Genomic DNA, 18,885 nt, shown 5'->3' with positions numbered 1-18,885 from the left:
CATATGAGAACCTCTAGTACAGAAGATGTAATTAAATCCACACAATTTGGAGAATGACACAGTGGTGCTGAGAGACTGAAAGAGGTCAATCAGATGGAGGGGAGAGGGGAGGGAGGGAGAGAGAGAGAGACTAAGATTGACTTGACAGATTGTGTAACTAAATCAGGGGTGGCTTCTAACGTAGCTCGCTGCCCATTCGCTTCCTGACGCGCATGCTCAGAAGAAAAATTAAGTAAAATAAAATAAAATAATTCCAAAAAAAAATAATGGTGACGTCCACAAACCAGCACAAACAAAAACGGTTCTGTAATGTCATTGTGACATCACCAGCAACTCACTACTGGTTCAGGCGAACCTGGAGGAACCGACCTCTGAACTAAACTACCATACAATAGCCTTAATCTCACACGCTAGCTAAATAATACTTGGGATCATCCAATGCAGATTAGAGCTCTGCATGGAAAAAGAGACACCAGATGTTCAAGCTGTGTTTAGAAAAAGCCAAGAAATATAAATAATTATTTCTGATGCACACTGGATAACTGAAAAAGCCAAAGAATACCCCAAAGAAGACACTATGTGCCTTCATCTATTATAAATGCTCATAATTTCAATGGATTACCAAAATAGCAGAAAGCACAAAGGTGAATTAATTTCTTCCTGCTGAGACTTGATGGAAAAACCCTTCTTGCAGCTTGATATATATAGAAAGGAAATCTCCCCCCTAGCATCTCTGGAGAATTTGCTCAAGAAGCAGCAGCATCTGCAGAGAATGGATTGTCTTCAGATGTGAATCTATGGAGGAGTAAGCTAAATTTCTCCTTACCACAATCCCAAATACAATGATCCCCCGGTTATTGCGTCCCCGACCATTGCGAACAGGGTAATTTGCGATTTTTCAACCCGGAAGTAAACAACACCATCTGCGCATGCGCGCCCTTTTTCTTTCTATGGCCACGCATGCGTAGATGGTGGAGTTTGCCGGGCAGATCAGCTGCTGGGCGGCTTCCCTGGGTCTTCCCCTCTTGCCGGGGTTTCCCCTTTGCGTGGGCGGCGGGGAAACCCCAGCCCCGCTTCCCAGCTGAGTGGCGCGAGCAACGGCGTGGGCGGGCGAAGGGCGGGCAGCGCTGGCTTCCCCTCAGGAGACGCGCCTTCTCTCTTTTTTTTCTTGCGGCGAGCCCGAGCCGTTCCTCTCTCGACCGCAGCCGAGTTTCCCTCGGCCCCCTTTGGCCCCGTCGCCTCCTCCCCACCTGCGAGACTCTTCTCCGGCTTTCGGAGCTCCTCCGCTGTCACCCGGCTTCTGGCAGAAGCCTTCTCTCTTTTTTTTCGTGCGCTTGGCGAGGAAAAGCAGGCGGGGAGGAGGCGAAGGGAAGCTCGGCTGCGGTCGAGAGAGGAACGGCTTGGGCTCGCCGCAAGAAAAAAAAGAGAGAAGGCTTCTACCAGAAGCCGGGTGACGCCGGAGGAGCTCCGAAAGCATGAGCGGCGGCCGGACGAGCGGAGGCCGCACCAGCAGCGGCGGCACGAGCGGCAGCGGCACGAGCGGCGGCCGGACGAGCGGCGGCCGCACCAGCAGCGGCGGCACGAGCGGCGGCCGGACGAGCGGCGGCCGCACCAGCAGCGGCGGCACGAGCGACGGGGCCAAAGGGGGCCGAGGGAAGCTCGGCCGCACCAGCAGCGGCGGCACGAGCGGCGGCGGCACGAGCGGCGGGCAGGCGGGCGGGCAGGCGGCTCCTCAGCTGTTGGGCGGCGGTCTTCCCAGGTGTGGAAGTAAAAAACACCATCTACACATGTGCGGCCATGAAAAAAGGGCGCGCATGCGCAGATGGTGTTTTTACTTCCGCAGCGCTACTTCGCGAAAACCCGCTCGTTGCGGGGGGTCCTGGAACGGAACCCTCGCAACGAGCGGGGGATCACTGTACTACCAAATCCCTTCTCTAATTGGGTGCTACTTACAGTACAATCTTTCAGCCATAATTAATCATAAGTAATTTGAACCAGAATGAGAACCAGTTCAATACACATGTACTGTCCACCATAGTTCCCTCTAAGCTGAGCAGTGAGCAATCGCTCACTTAAAAATCATCATCAACTCAGTTTTCCAAACCTGCCCAGAAGCCGAGAGGGAAAGAGTGAGAGGGAAGGAGAGAGAGAGGAAGAGAGAGAAACAGATAGAAAAAAGAGAGGAAGGAAAAGAGAAAGAAAAAGAATGGGAGTAAGGAAGAGAGAAAGAAAATCAAAATCTAGTTTGAAACTAGCTCAACTATTTAAGTGGCATTTTGATATTGATAGAGTTGCCCTATTATGAGCTCACTGTTATAGACACACAGTACAGTATTTTATTTTGAAATTCTCTAAGGCAAAACAGGGTGGGTTTTTTATTTGTTTGTTTGTTTGTTTGTTTATTTATTTATTTATTTCTTAATTAATTATTTCTGTGCCGCCCAGTCCCGAAGGGACTGCCGCTCAGACACTATACTTTTCCGCCCACCCCCCAAAAAAATTAGAGGGAACACTGCTGTCCACACTCTATTAGCTTCTTTTGCATTCTATTGCTATCCCTGGATCTTGTATCTTGGTTACAAGATTTGTTAGCTATGTATGGGAGCGGAATACATATAGTTAATATTCCCAATAATCACAATATGTGTTAGTCCCTCTTTCCCAGAAGGCATGAGAATGATGGACACTGGGGACCTATATCCAGAAAACATTGGATCTTCAGAATAGAATAGAATAGAATAGAATAGAATAATAGAATAGAATTTTATTGGCCAAGTGTGATTGGACATATAAGGAATTTGTCTTGGTGCATATGCTCTCAGCGTGCATAAAAGAAAAAGATACATTTGTCAAGAATTATGTGGTTACCAAACCAGGCAATTTAGTCTGCAATCAGCCACTAAGTCAGTAAATGACATTTTAATCTGCTTGATACCCTTCTGACCTATATCATAATGCAAATCTTGAAATAAAACCAATGAAGCATGAAACCAATCAATCCCCATCTTTTTCTTGTTGGCTGACACAAATTAGATGTTATGTGTTACATCTCTTTGTTACTGTACTGTATTCAGTTGAACAAAGATATGGAACAATGATCTTGGTTTCCTTGTTCTGAAAAGATACAACAGGGCAATAAAAGAACTGTGGGCAAAAGGACCATAATACAATTTTGCATCCAGGTTTCTAACTTTTAAGACCAACAAAGCGTCTTACGTCTTTTGAGCTTCACGTATGACATTTTGAGTACCTTACCGGAAGAAAGAGGCGTTGGGCAGCACACGGCTTGAATAATTTTCTCCACTCTTCAGCATTTCCAACTGAGAAGGAGATTGGGTAGACATTGTATTCAAACTTCTTTGAGAAAGAGGTAGGCCATTCCTCTAACTGCAAAGCACAAGAAAGAAAGGGAGAATTAGCATTATAGGGTGGATGCCTTTAGGGGAGCAGAAATGCTATTCAAACATCTTCAAGCCATGTACTAACTAAGGCTGAGCTTTACTGAGAGCTTAGGAGCAGAAGTTCAGCCACCATTAACTCACGGCTGACGGAGCTTTTTAAGTGAATCTAGCCTTTTAAACAAATCTGAGGCTTAGCGGTTGTTTTTAAACAAAGAAATCACTGAAAGAGACTCACTTTCTTCTCAAACTGTGGCTTCAGGGAATCCTCAGCAAAAATATGAAATTTGAGCTTCTTGTTGCTAAACAGAACTGCTGATTTCAACATGTTGAGAGTTTCTAGCAGCCGGTCACCACATGCTACAACCGCAAGATGCATCCATTGCACTGAAGAAAGCTGGGCTGCAGGGTGCTTTTGGTCCTTTGGTCTCCTAAAAGTAATTGTTTAAAAATGTACATGGATCATAATCAACATTTTAGAGGTACCATGATTAAAGAAATACATATTAGAAGACATTGCCACAGCTTATTTTCATTAGGTTACTGAACCAACATGTGGTTAAGATAACATCTTCCTCAATTGCTTTCTATCAAAATTAACTTTGGGTGTTTTTATATAGATGGAATTCCACAGAGGCAACAAAAATGTATTTACTGTTATCAAGTAAAACTGGGTACTTTCAGCTGTTTTCAGAAAACAATCACAAGTGAGACATAAAAATGGCTGTAGTATCAGACCAGTAACCTTGCTGATTATGGAGATACATTTGCAAACATATCAAAAGTCTCACTGTTCTACAGGCAGTTAGTTAAATAATTTTATTTATTTATTTAAGCTTTTAATCATTCTACTTTTTCTTATAAGCCTGAATTACTGATATAACCACTTAGCATTAACTGTAGCTCCCTGTTTAACACCATGTTGACCACAAATTCAGTGGTGTTCTTAAATACCCAGAATTGACATGCAGATAGAAATGGTTTATTAGAATAATGTTATTAATCTGAAAACATCGCTCTCAGCACAGAATCCTGGCTCCTGGGGTGTAAAATGCCAATGGTCTTGAGATTATTTCATCTGTAAAAAATGCCCATATTTTTTCACCAAGAAACTAAAATGTCTAGTAATAACTGCTGTTCCATATTGCAGCATAAATCTACTAGTGCCTTAAGGGACATTAGATTTCAGCACCTCATTAGTTCAGCAATGCAATATATTTAATTAATTGCTTAAAAGTCCATAGGCTTTTGTCTTAATTAAACCTCTATTTTTGCAATGGATAAATAATGGTACAAGCATTTATGCAAATAGTATTTACTTTCCACCCAATTAGTGAAAAGCCTACTGAATTATTAAAGTGTATAATTGGTTGCTTCTAGTTTGTGTGCTCTTTCTTTCCCCCTTCTGACTATTATGTCTTTTGCCCACCTCTTTTAGGCTTCTTAATTGTGTCAGTAAATCAAGCTCTATACCAAAAATGCAACACTGAGGTGGCTGTTGCATTCCCGTTAAAGTATGAAAACCCCTAAAAGTGTAGTGTACCAATGACCCTTTAACCAGGAATATTAATTTTATGCGGAAGATGGCGCCTAGTCTTGGATTCTTGGAAACATCAGGGTGTCTTGGATGTGACCCAATCCTAAGTGATGAACAGTAGCAGAAGAACAGAAGCTCGGTTACACTAATCTTAAATATACGGAAATTGGCTTTACTGTTACTTTAAATTATTTTGGCTGTATTTCTTGGACGTTTGTACTGCTTTATTAATTATAAGTAGTCCTCAACTCATGGCCATGCATCTGGACCCTGAAGGTTGGTGGTCCCACAGCAGACCCAATCCACATGGTGGATAGATTGCATCAAGGAAGACATGAAATGTAGGGGGAGCTCACCCCTGAAGATGCTCTGAATCGAGCCAAGTGGAGATAGCTTTGCCAACAAATGGACCCTGCCAAAGAGAGAGAAAGAAAGCTACGAAGAAGATGAGCCTCAACTTATGACCATAATTGAGCTCAAAATTTCTGTTGCTAAATCAGGATGCATTAAGTTTGGTCCCGCTTTACAACCTTTTCTGCCACTGTTGTTAAGTGAATCACTGCAATTAACTCAATCATGCGATTGTTAAGCAAATCTGTCTTTCACCCTTTAATTTGCTTGTTGGAAACCAGCTTGGAAAGTTACAAAGAGCCATGCTGGCGCAGTGGTTAGAATGCAGTACTGCAGTCTACTTCTGCTGACTCCAGGCTACCAGCAATTCGGCAGCTCGATTCTGACTTGCTCAAGGGTGTGTCAGCCTTCTATCCTTCCGAAGTTGGTAAAATGAGGACCCAGATATTGGGGGCAATATGCTGACTGTAGACCGCTTAAAGAGAGCTGTAAAGTAGTGTATAAGTCTAAGTGTTATTGCTATTGCTACTATGGCAATGTATGAAAAGCAGTCATAAGTCATTTTTTTAGCACCACTATAACTTTGAATGGTCACTAACAGAATGGTTGTAAGAAGAGGTCTAAATGTATTTTAACTGGTTTATAATTTTAGAATTATAAGTCACTCAGAATGGCCACCTATAGAAATTGAATGAATCAATCAATGAATGAATATAACGTTAAAAATTGCCACCAGCTCACCAGCTCAATTACTGCTCAGTCCAGTTATTCAAAACAGAACAAAAACTTAGCTTTCCCAATTGTCCACATTTTATCTGTGTAACTCTGGAAGTATTTAGTTTAATGAATATACAGTAGCTTCCCATTCAAGAGTCTGGGCAGCTATCAACAGTAAAAAACACCATATTAAAAATATGATAGTAAAACAATAATATATGTGTAATTAACAAAAACAAAACTGTGTACGCCCTGAGTCCTTCGGGATTGTGCGGCATAGAAGTCAAAATTAAATAAATGAATAAAATAAAACAAAAACCCCATCAATGCAATGTAACCATTGCACAGACTCTGCTACACTCCCAGATTCCCAAGTCCAGTCACCAAGCCATAAGATCTTGCAAATTCAGCTATCTGAATATCAGGGAGAGGACTTTCTTTGTACCACCTTGTTTCTGGGCCTTTATTCCAGAATAACTCTTTTAGATCATTCTTCATTCCAAGCAAAGACTTTTTTTTTTTTTTAAATTTGTCCACATTTTCCAACATAGTTAGTGGTTTGTTTAATAGTAATTTAATATAATTTCAATGTTATAAAGGCTCCTAACAATTATAAATTGCAGCATAAAGTATTGATACACTTGGAAAGTCAGATCAGATGTGGTTTTAGATTTTTAAATTCAACTTCTAAACTGAATTCATGAAGTATTTCAAATGTACGTTTGAGTGTTCTTGTTACCCACCTCAGTCTTTGAAGATAGTAGAGGGAATATATTCAGATAAGTAGAAAAATACACTGCTCAAAAAAATAAAGGGAACACTCAAATATAGTAACACATCCTAGATCTGAATGAATGAAATATTCTCATTGAATGCTTTGTTTCTGTACAAAGTTGAATGTGCTGACAACAAAATGAAATTGTCAGTGTTGCTTCCTAAGTGGACTGTTTGATTTCACAGAAGTTTGATTTATTTGGAGTTATATCTGTTGTTTAAGTGTTCCCTTTGTTTTTTTTTTGAGCAGTATAGAGACCCCAGAAGATCTTTGGTAGCAGGAAGAAAAGCCAGAGGTTTTGAAACTGAGAACATGCCCATTGATCATCTGGCATTCTTAGAGGTCCACTGTCGATTACCTTAGTGTGAGGATAGCTTAGCAGCCACTTACAATAAACTCTCAACTCAAACTCCATGCAAATGGAGATCCCCAAACAGTGAGGGATTCTTTCTTTTTTTCTCCCTTGAAGGCCGGCTCAGCATACCTTTTGGGCCATGCAAGCTCCCTACGGCCCCTTGGGAGCCAAAAGGGACACGATGGGGGGTGGGGCAGGGGTAGGTTCTAACTTACCTCGCTGCTGATTCACTTCCTCCTGTGCTGCATGGCAAAAAAAAACAAAGCCAAAAAACAGATGGCAACTGCATGTACAGTGCCGGAACTTGGCTTCTGCGCATGCTCAGAAGGATTTTTTTTAAAAAAGTTTAAAAATTTCAAAAAAAATGGCGGCACTCACAGACCAGCACCGACTGATCCTATGACGTCATTGTGACATCACCAGCAGGCAGCTACTGGTTCAGGAGAACCAGTCCAAACCAGGAGGTAACCATTCCTGCGCTGCTGTCAGGATCTCTTATGGACTCTCTGGCAAAAGATCAACTTTAACTTAATAGTTTTCCTTTTCCGGAAGCTTAGAAGAATATCAGTCATCCTCAGCTTGATTCCTATCAAGTTTCAATCACTTCGAAGCCTGACAAAGCAGCATTTATCTGCTAAAAGCAGCCGCAGATATCTTCTAGTCTATGTTAATCATGCTTATTTTGAAACCAATGCCAATCGCAGCATGAAAATATATTTGCAATTTTGCAATGTTTTTGTTTCACGTAATTGAAACTACAATCCTAAGCATAGGCATAACAAAATTCAATTTATGTTCACTCAGAAGAAACTACTCTCCTGGGATGGGAAGGGGAGGAGGTAGGGAGAGAAAGAGCCTGAAAAAAAAAATCAAGAGAAAACCTTTTTTTATTCCCTAAGGGTCTCCATTTTTTATCTTTGAAAATACAAGAAAACTGAACTATGAAATATTTCTACATCTCTCATTTAAATGCATTTGTTTTATTCCTTTCAATACTGACACTTATATGCCAGTCCAACAGGCTTATACAGTGATCCCCCGGTTATTGCGTCCCCGACCATTGCGAACAGGGTAATTTGCGATTTTTCAACCCGGAAGTCAAAATACCATCTACGCATGCGTGCCCTTTTTTTCTATGGGCACGCATGCGTAGATGGCAACCGGGAGATCAGCTGCTGGGCGGCTTCCCTGGGTCTTCCCCCTCTTGCTGGCATCAGCGAGGAGTTTCCCCACCGCCCACGCAAACTCCTCGCTGCCGCTCGCCCGCCCTTCGCCTGCCCACGCCGTTCGCTCCCCCTCTTGCTGGCGGGAGGGCGAGAAGCCCTCCCCAGCACCCGCTCGCCCGCCCTTCGCCGCTCGCCCGCCCTTCGCCCTGGCTGCTTCTTCCCAGCGGAGAAATTCCAGCCCCCACCTGGTCCCGCCTGATCCTCCTCCCTGAGGCAGCTCGCCCTCCCAGGGCCGCTTCCTCCACCCTCCATCGCAAGCCCTCGCCACCGCAGCCAACGCGCGCTGCGATCTTCAAGCCCGGCTCCTTTCTGCCCAGCATCCCGGGCCAAGCAGCTGCCTTCCGTGACTGAGCCTGGCTGGCCCGGAAGATCGTAGCGCGCGTTGGCTGCAGCGGCGAGCGAAGCCAAGCCGGCAGCAATGTCGCCGCCGCTGCAGCCAACGCGCGCTACGATCTTCCGGGCCAGCCAGGCTCAGTCACGGAAGGCAGCCGCTTGGCCCGGGATGCTGGGCCGAGAGGAGCCGGGCTTGATCCGCTGAGCCTGGCTGGCCCGGAAGATCGTAGCGCGCGTTGGCTGCAGCGGCGGCGACATTGCTGCCGGCTTGGCTTCGCTCGCCGCTGCAGCCAACGCGCGCTACGATCTTCCGGGCCAGCCAGGCTCAGTCACGGAAGGCAGCCGCTTGGCCCGGGATGCTGGGCCGAGAGGAGCCGGGCTTGATCCGCTGAGCCTGGCTGGCCCGGAAGATCGTAGCGCGCGTTGGCTGCAGCGGCGGCGACATTGCTGCCGGCTTGGCTTCGCTCGCCGCTGCAGCCAACGCGCGCTACGATCTTCCGGGCCAGCCAGGCTCAGCGGATCAAGCCCGGCTCCTCTCGGCCCAGCATCCCGGGCCAAGCGGCTGCCTTCCGTGACTGAGCCTGGCTGGCCCGGAAGATCGTAGCGCGCATTGGCTGCAGCGGCGGCGACATTGCTGCCGGCTTGGCTTCGCTCGCCGCTGAGGAGCCGAAGATTGGGGGGCGGCGCGGCTCTTTTAAAACATCGCCGCCGACATGGGGGGCTTGCTAGCACCCCCCCAAACCCGGGTTGGGGGTTCGGGGGGGTGCTAGCGAGCCCCCCATGTCGGTGGCGATGTTTTAAAAGAGCCGCGCCGCCCCCCAATCTTCGGCTCCTCGCTAGTGCTGCGGAAGTTTAAAACACCATCTGCACATGCGCAGATGGTGTTTTTACTTCCGCAGCGCTACTTCGCGAAAACCCGCTCGTTGCGGGGGGTCCTGGAACGGAACCCTCGCAACAAGCGGGGGATCACTGTATTCCCCTTAGCAGACAAATAGGTATATTTTTCCTGTAGAGATCCATAGCCCTACTCATCCCAGCAACAGTCAAAGAACATCTGCCCATGACAAAAGGCAGGTGTTAACTTCCACCATCCTCCAAACAAAGGGTGTCATCTGTTCTGAAACAAAAACAAGGCCTAATGCAGTGATGGTGAACCCTTTTTGTGGAAAGTGTGCGTGTGTGAGCAACAGCATGAGCGCACATGCTCATACCCATAATGCAATACCCTCCCACACACACACATGTGCGCATCCCCGCACTGCCCCCTGTGGATGCGTTAAGGCCTCTGAAGCCTCCAGACTTCTGGTAGGCCCCCACTGAGCCTTTTTTCACTGTCCCCAGGGTTCAGAAAACCTGGGGAGAGCAAAAAATGGTCTGACAGGAAGTTCAGAAACGAACTGCTGGCTGACCTGTTGGACCGTTTTTTGCTGTCCCCAGGCTTCAGGAGGCTTTCCTGGAGCCTCTGGAGAGCGAAAACAGCCAAAAACAGTTGCCTAGCCTACACGACTGCTTGAGCGGGCAACATTTTGCGTGCCCTGATATATGACTCTGTGTGCCACCTGTGGCATGTGTGCCTTAGGTTCGCCATCACTGGCTTAATGTGTGACTACCCATATGCATTGTGACCATGATGGCATGGGACAAACTCATGGTTGTTACAATGGGGATAAATTTCCAAGTCGCTTTATAAGCTCAACAACAGGAGTGGCTGACAGAAGTATAACGGCATGAATCTGTGGCACTCTATTATTATTATTATTATTATTATTATTATTATTATTATTATTATTATTATTACTACTACTATCATTATTATTAGCGTATGGCATTGTTACAGTAGCCAGGAGACTACAATCCTATTGCAGAGTAGTAGTTTGACATATCAAGGTACCATCCCTGCTATAGGAAATGTTTTAGGCATGTTTTCCAAGGTGTGCTACAGAAGGTCAAACTGGCTTCACATCAAAGAGAAATACATGTAGTTCGTCCTGTAGCATCACCCAAGGACCCTCCATTCTGGAGCTGTTTCACAATTGGGCACCACAATTGGGAAGGTTCGGAGACATCAGAAATCTGACTATCTGCACAGAGCACCAGCTCATCTCCCGACCAAAGGTGTACTTACATAGAACATGCTTTTGAACTGTTAAGCAGATGACAAAAGTTCACTCTGCCACGCAGTGCTTGGGCTCAAACCACCAAAATTGAGACCTCCAGGATCAATTAAGTCATTAAACCACCATGCCTCTAATTCCCATTATTGTAGGGAGATCAAACACTCTCAAAGGTTGCTATTCTGCACTGGAAGAAGATATAACAGGAGCAGTCCTCATACCTGTTTCTGGCCTCCACACAGATATCTTCCAACTTCTAAAGGGCATCAGGTATTGCAGCAAACATCTCACCTGCACCATCTGAGCTTGTGGCTGCTGCCACACCAAACCCCAGGATGTTTATGAGACAGAAACACCCCATCTTAATGGGGTGGGTCTAGGTCTAAGACTGAGTCACACAAAGAATGCTTTCTCATTCACAGATTGTGGAAAAGCTGAGATGTAGAGCAGGTACACCTAATATTAAGCAGCAACTTAATAGCCAAGCAATTATTTTTATATCGTTATCAAAACTTTTATTTCCCTAAATGATTTCTTCTAATATAAAACTTTTAGACTTTTAAGTAAAGTATCAGGTTATTACAAATCTTAGTACAAGAGTTATACAATACAACTATCAAATGCAAGCATTTCTTCTTCAGAAGCCCTAACTACTAATATGCTGAGATAATTTGCATAGTAGGGTTTCTGGCAAGTAAGCAGGACATTGCAATTACCTAGTAGCTTCAATGGAGAAGGATTTAAAGGAGAGGTTGCACAGAACTCTAAATATTCTCAGCCTGAAGAACTAAAATTCAACTAGATTGGAGTGAAATGTTAGGTATCTCCCAAGATGATTATGCAACAAAATGTAGAGTCCAATTTAAAGCACAAAAACTTTCAAAGAAATGATTCAGAGATTAAGCAAAAAAAAAAGTAATTCAACCATAATCTATCAAATCTTTCCATGGCTTGTAAACTTTTTGAGTTGGAATTGCTAAAATCCAGTGCTGATTTGCATCATAGGTTACATTCCATCATGGCACATGGAATGCCTTCTACTGAAAGCAGTGATTCTTAATTACATTGCTTTTTCTTTTCTATTCAGCTAAATGGGAGGCTTTCTCTCACACCAATTCTGTGACAGACACCACACCCCCAGTTATGCTATGTTCAGCAAGCAAAAGGTAGTGTCCTTCTATTCAGACTTGGTCTTTGCTCTAACTGCTCGACCAGCACAGATATACTGCTGAATCCCTACCATTTTTTCCCCAATATCTTTCTGATAACAGCGGCATAGTTAACATTCTGTTCATGTAAGGTAAAGAGTTCTGTCTGGGTTCAGGCAGTCCTGGACAGGGAGTTGCTTCTCACAGTCACTCATGCCCTCATTACCTTGAGGCTCGATTACTGCAATGCCCTCTACATGGGGCTACCTTTAAAGAACTTTCGGAGACTGCAGTTAGTGCAAAATGCAGCCGTGCAAGCCATCATGGGACTTTCAAGGTAAACCCATTCCGTGAGCTGCATTGGCTACCGATTAGGTCTCCAGACACAATTAAAGTGTTGGTCATGACCTATAAAGCCCTACATGGCTTAGGACCAGGTTACTTACAGGAACATCTTCTGACTCATGAATCCCAGCAATCGGTCAGGTCCCACAGAGTTGGCCTTCCCCAGTCCCGTCAGCTAAGCAAGGCCGGCTAGAACCTTCTCTGTGGCAGCTCGGGCCCTTTGGAATCCTTTGGAATCAACTCCCTCCAAAGATTCGTACCGCCCCTACCCTCCTGACCTTTCATAAGTCTTTAAAAACTCATCTCTTCCGGTAGGCTTGGTGCTGTTGAACACTGGTATTCTGCTCCGGCCATATAATAATAATAATAATAATAATAATAATAATAATAATAATTATTATTATTATTATTATTATTATTATTATTATTATTATTTATTAGACTTGTATGCTGCCCTTCTCCGGAGACTCAGAGCGGCTCACAATAAAATACAAAGCACAAATCTAATATTAAAAACAATTGTAAAAACCCATTATAATACATGTTTTTTTGCTGAATTTGAAAATTAAGGGAGGCTAGGTTAGATCTATTTCGGCCTTATTTTGGCCTCATCAGCTAGCCATACCCACTGGGACTTGAACCTGCAACCTTTGCCTTGTAAGGCAGAAAATTATCCTAAAAGCTTCCCCAAAAGCTTCGTATCTTGCCCCAAATCTGTCCAAAAATCGCTCTCCCAAAAGCTTCCTATCTTGCCCCAAATCTTTCCAAAAATTGCACCCACAAAAGCTTCCTATGCCAGCCAAATCGAGGTCCTAACGAACGCAGATGGAGTGAAGAAAGGCAGCAAGGAGAAACAAGGCATTTTGAACGGAGAGGTGAGTTTGGAAGACTTTGGAAGTGATTTGGGGTGGCGTAGGAAGCTCTTGGGCGAGCGATTTTTGGAGAGATGGGGTGAAGGAAGCGGCAGGCTAGGGGGGATTTTGGCAGCAGGATGGGGCGGTTGCGGGGAGCAGAGGAAGCGGAGTGCTAGAGGGGAAAGTGGCAGGGAAATGGGGCAGCTCCGGCAAAGCAAATGGGAAATCCCGGCGGTGACATTCACAAGGCAGGGGAATCCCTTCCGCAGTCAGATAGCTCATGCGCAGTAGGAGAGCGCAGGCACAGTAAGAGAGCCCACAGACCCGGGCTCAGGTTCGTAAAACGGAAAGGGTTTTTAAGACGAGGCAAAGAAATCTTAAACCCCGGGTTCGTATCTTGAAAAGTTCGTATGACGAGGGGTTCGTAAGACAAGGTATCACTGTATATACTCATATATATATGAGAGTAAACGGAATGAAAGTGAATGAGTTTTTTAATAATTGGGGTTTGAAATAAATTTTAGATTATTTTTAATCTTGGATTTCTCACGTCTTTTTTGTTTTGTTCCCACCTGGTAATCCAAATAATAAATAAATAAAATATGAGAGCAACTAGTTTATTTGGGCTCAGATCAAAAACCTTGAGCAGGACCAGAACTGATGAGTGCTGGATGGGAGCACAGTAGGAAAGTTCAGTGACTGGAAAGAAGGGAAGGGAAACCATTTCTAACTTCTTTCAAGAAAACTTGTCCAAGTCTCCAGCATCTTAGCTGAAGCAGAGCCTTTATTTTTTTCACATGTAAAGAGCTTCCACTACATCAGTGATGGTGAACCTTTTTTTCCTTGGGTGCCAAAAGTGCGTGAGTGCACGCTATTGTGCACGAGTACCCACACCCATAATTCAATGCCTGGGGAGAGAAAAAACAGCTCTCCCCACCCAACAGAAGCCCCCTGGAGGCCAGAAATAACCTGTTTCCCAACTTCTGGTGGGCCCAGTAGGGTCATGTACTCCCCAAGCTCCAAAGGTTTTCCTGGAGCCGGAGGAGGGTAAAAACGTCCTCCCACATTCCCCCCAGAGGCTCTCTGGTAGCCAAAAACACCCTCCCAGAGCCTCTGTGGGAGCCAAAAATCAGCTGGCTGGCACACACATGCACACTGGAGCTGAACTAGGACAATGGCTCGTGTGCCAGCAGATATGGCTCCGCGTGCCACCTGTAGCACTCGTGCCATAGGTTCGCTATTGCTGCACTATATCCTGTTCTTCCACCACCCTCAAGTCAACTTAACTATAGTGTAAGGTGGGATCCTTACTTGTCCTTTTCACCAGTGGTGTTTTTTTCCCCTCCCCACAGTAATGTTATTCATTTGCTACTGGGTGAAATGTTCTTGATTATCTAAGATATGCTCTGAAGAAAAATGACTTCAGGAGGCACAGCAGCTAACAGAAAATGATCCTGCTTTAATACAGCCATTTGAATTCCATCCATGATTCACTAATGGTCACAGTAAACATTCTTTTTTCTCAATCAGATACAAAGCTAGCTAGGAACCTGGAGCATTAATAGGATAAAGAATAAGATCTCAGAAAATGGGGCATTCTTTCATTTAGAATATTTCTGTGCAACCAATGAATCAAAGGCAGACTGGTTTTGTTTGATAGATGAGGTCACCCTGATTTAGAAAGGGGGTGAGAGAGCAATTTATTTCAACCTAGAGAAAGCACGCAGCTATTATTTGTACTTTACCAAATTAAAAGCCTATTATTTTCTAGCAATTTCATTCTCACCCTATTTTTCTTAAGTAGCAAAACAGGCATAAATTGCAGTATATCTTTCTAATTGCTATTATATAAAAAGCTGTAATTAATGTCTAAATTAAAGGCATGTTGACTGTTTGGTTAATTATTCAACCTCATATTATCATACAAGCATCAGTAAAACCATACACCTGTCGAGACATTTGGTAATCAGTGCTACCATTTAGAATGAACAAAGCAAGAGCTGTTTTTAAAAACTGATCTTTAATACTGTAAAAGGCTCGCTCCATGTCTGGATGAAAAAAAATTAGATTTTTAAGTTGGATAAAGTAATGGCATTTTTTTTTGGTTAGCATTATTTCCATGGGGAAAATAAGTTATTGCTTTACACAGTTTGCTTCCAGGTTTAATTCAAGGTGTTGGTTATTACCTGGGCCCAGGTCACTCAAGGAATCATCTCAACCCAAAGGATTGGCCCATCCCATTCACTCTGGGAGAAGGAGTATACTTTAGATCCCATTGGCCAAAGAATTGTGGTTGACAAGCGACCAGGAGAAGAGCCTTCTTTGCTGTGGCTCCTGTCGTTTGGAATATCATGACTCTCAAGGTGAGATCTGCCCCTACCCTCGTGATCTTCCAAAAGAGCCAGAAAATCTGGCTTGGGACCCTGATGGGGGAGTTCCCATTTTAGAGGTGGCTAGTAGATTGACAGAAGGTCCAACTTTTACCCAAATATGCATTGCTTCTTTTTGTTTACTTTAGTATTAGTTTAACTTTTAATCCCCCATATTGCCCTTGTAATTGTTTTATTTTGTTATTTATAGTACTCGAAGCTGCCCAGAGTCACTTGATAATGAGATGGGTAGCATACAAATATAATAACTAAATAAAAATTAAAAATAAAATAAAATAAAAATTGCTTTGGCACCAATATCGTGATTCAAATCATTGTTGGGAGGGACCATGGTGGTTGGGTCCACCCATTACAGGAATCCTCACATCATCCTGGAGAAATGCCTAACCAACCTGTCAATAGTACGCACAGTGTGATTATATGAAACAATCCAGAAGCAAATACAGTAAATAGAGGTTTGTATTTGGTGGTTTTATCTACAAAGAACATATACATACATGTACTTTAGTCAGACCTCAAACAAACAGCAATCAGCAATTACAATACAGAAGTGGTGGGGGGATGCCCCAACAAGGCCTCTTACAATCACGTAAAGTGATATCAGCCCAAATAACCCTATCCTGAAGATTTAACATCCAAGTGTCTTATCATCTCTATTGCTCTTCTCTCCCGTTTTTCCTTGCATGTAATAAAATTTAGAACTTATTTATTTATTGGACTTATATGCTGCCCCTCTCTGAGGAATTAAGCATTAATTTTTAATATTATAATTTGTTGCAGTCACCCAGATGTTTAAACTGGATTTAGCATTTTTACCCACCTATGAAGTCCTTCCCAAGGACCTGGGATAGGGACATTATTAATTTTATTTATATACCGCCTTTATTATTTTTTATGAATAACTAAAGACAGTGAACATACCTAATGGTATGCCGGAGAGGGGCAGCATATAAATCTAATAAATAATAAGATTGTTCCTCCTTCCTCTTCTTTCTCCACAACAAAAACAACTCAGTGATGTGAGCTGAGCTAAGTGACTGAACCAATGTCACCCTATTAGCTTTCATGTCTAAGGACTAAAACTCAGTCTCCTAGTTTCTACCCTGGTGCCTTAATCATTAGTTTGTATATTGTGTTAAGACATAAGAAAACTCCAATGTGGAACTGCTGACAAATTCCCAGATAGCTTTCAGCAACATGTAAACTAGCAGTTATGAACATTACTATATAAGCATTTAATTGGAACAGATATGCAGGACAGGAAGCCAATGCATGAGATCTTTTCCAAGTAATTCAAAACTTTTTAATCTCTATAGAGGAAAACCATTAAGAGTGAAACAATAGTAAGCAGAGAAGAGTATAAACATTCCAGAAACAAAGGATTAAGGATAGAGGACTCCTGTTCCTGATACAGAAACATTTTCAGGAAATCAGTTTGGGCAACTGATTATTTTTTCCACCTACTAACTAATCGATTTAAAACTATATTGGGATTGAATGGATCTCCAAAGGCTGCTTAACATCCTGCATACAGCTGTGAGTCCATGTCACAAAACACTACATTTATGAGAAGATTGCTCTCCTTTTTCTGGAGGAGAGCAATCTTTCCTCCATAAAAAGAGAGAAGGTGTGCCCCTTCACTCCATACATATACATAAATTCATACATACACACACACACCTGTATGTGTGTGTATGTAGGGGTGTGTGTGTATATATAAACATATTTTTGCTGATAATGAAAATGAAGGGAGACTAGAAAAAAGTCACAGAGAAGACATGGCAAACAAACAAATAAACAAATTTATTTATTTATTTTTAATGGGTGATATCTTCTCCACAAGTTTTTTTCCAGAAAGGCTATTATGAAAGTATGTAAAACATTTGTAATTGGCGTCTGGCCATTTAAATACATCAAAATAGGAAGTAGTTCTAACATATACAATCAGCAGTTTTACAAATTATGCATAAAAATACACATTCCTCACCACCACCACCACCTGACTATTAAATGACACATTAAACATGGTTGTTGGACTCTACCCTACTAAATGCAAATTGCATGCTGGCTTAATATCCGTGCGAATATACTCGTGCCATGCATCTTTCATAATGTTTGAGAATATACGGAAGGCATGTTTTTTGGAGTAAAATCCCTCAAATTAAGAATTCCAATCGCAATCGGATAAAGTTTCAATGACTCCCCCGCTTTACAAAGCAAAACCTACGGAGTTTACCAGCGTGGCTCAGGGCGTATCTCTCGGAAAAACTCGGTCCCCCATCCTAAGAGTCGATTGGAGGATGATAGAAGGCCCCATCTTTCCCAAATCCCTACCGACCGACCGACCGACCGACCCACCCATTTTGTTTCAAGACAAGATCCACCGAGGCTCAGCCCGCCAGAAAGGGATCGACTCCAAAGGGTTTTTACCGAAAGCTCGTTGACTTTCCTCTGGCTCGACTCGCGCTGCGTTTGCCTGCTTTTCGGTGTGTACGTGTGTCCCGCATGGGAGCTGCCTTTTCCTTCTCTGGCTCCGCCGGCTGGACGGGTCTCAGGCGAGTCTGGAGCGGCGGAGCGACGTCGTTCCCGGCGGCCACGGGTCTCGAGGGACTTTCCCCCGCCGCTCGCAAAGGCGGCTCGTCGGCGTTGCCCACCAAGAGGTAGAGGAGCAGCACGACCGCCAGGCAGAGCGCCAGGGCCACCACTTTGCAAGAGAGCCTCATCGTCCGGCAGGCAGGCAGGCAAGGCTGCCTCAGCCCCGGCGAAGAGACGGCCCCTTCAGCCTCTCGCTTCCGCGCTGGCAAATTGGATCCAGCTTTGACATTTTCAAGCCGCTCGGTCGCTCGCCGCCCGAAGCGCCGGGCCCAAAGGAGGGAATTGGCGGCGCGCACCGCCACATTGGCCTAGCAGTTCAGTGGCCAAGCGGGGAGGGGCCAAGGAGCCCCTTACCGTAAAGTTCAGAAAAGCTCCTCGGTTACAAAGCACGAGCTTTATGCACGTGGCGTTCTGTGGCGCAGCCTCTCTCGTTCTCTCATGCTTTTAAGATATCAGTCCTTTTATTTTAGTCAGTCAAGTACGTATTGGTAGTCTCCTGTCCTAGTCTCTCCTATATCTTTTCTTCTATTCCTATGTATCTTCTTCTATTCTTTCATAGATATATTCTACTACGAGTATATCCTTCATTGTATTTTGGACAAAATAAATAAATAAAATAAATACAAAGATATAACAATGTTTATATACATGATACTAGTAAGAGGGAAACATTAGGACAGCACGGTAGGCACGCTCCTTATATTGTTTATATTATAATATATATTATATTGAGTCCGTAAGGAGTTG

General features: G+C 43.8%; 1 protein-coding gene across 2 annotated transcripts in view; it reads right to left on the bottom strand.

Annotated features, from left to right (window-relative positions):
• Positions 1-18,495, bottom strand: part of GXYLT2 (glucoside xylosyltransferase 2) — a 34,750-nt gene extending 16,255 nt beyond the window's left edge. Inside the window, exons 1-3 of one of the 2 annotated variants that reach the window (XR_011557938.1) lie at positions 17,974-18,464; positions 3,637-3,829; positions 3,256-3,387 (exon numbers count right to left, since the gene is read on the bottom strand). Coding sequence is in view for 1 of the 2 variants with exons in the window: in XM_070738246.1 (XP_070594347.1) it covers positions 3,256-3,387; positions 3,637-3,829; positions 17,974-18,266 (618 nt within the window). In the remaining variant the exon portion in view is untranslated. Of the gene's footprint in view, positions 1-3,255; positions 3,388-3,636; positions 3,830-17,973 lie in introns of both variants that reach the window. The other variant, XM_070738246.1, reaches the window with a different exon arrangement.
• Positions 18,496-18,885: the final 390 nt, after the last annotated feature.

This window comes from Erythrolamprus reginae, chromosome 2 (genome assembly GCF_031021105.1).
Source record: "Erythrolamprus reginae isolate rEryReg1 chromosome 2, rEryReg1.hap1, whole genome shotgun sequence".
In the NCBI taxonomy this organism is placed as follows: Eukaryota; Metazoa; Chordata; class Lepidosauria; order Squamata; family Dipsadidae; genus Erythrolamprus; species Erythrolamprus reginae.
This window is presented reverse-complemented; position numbering and strand designations above follow the sequence as displayed.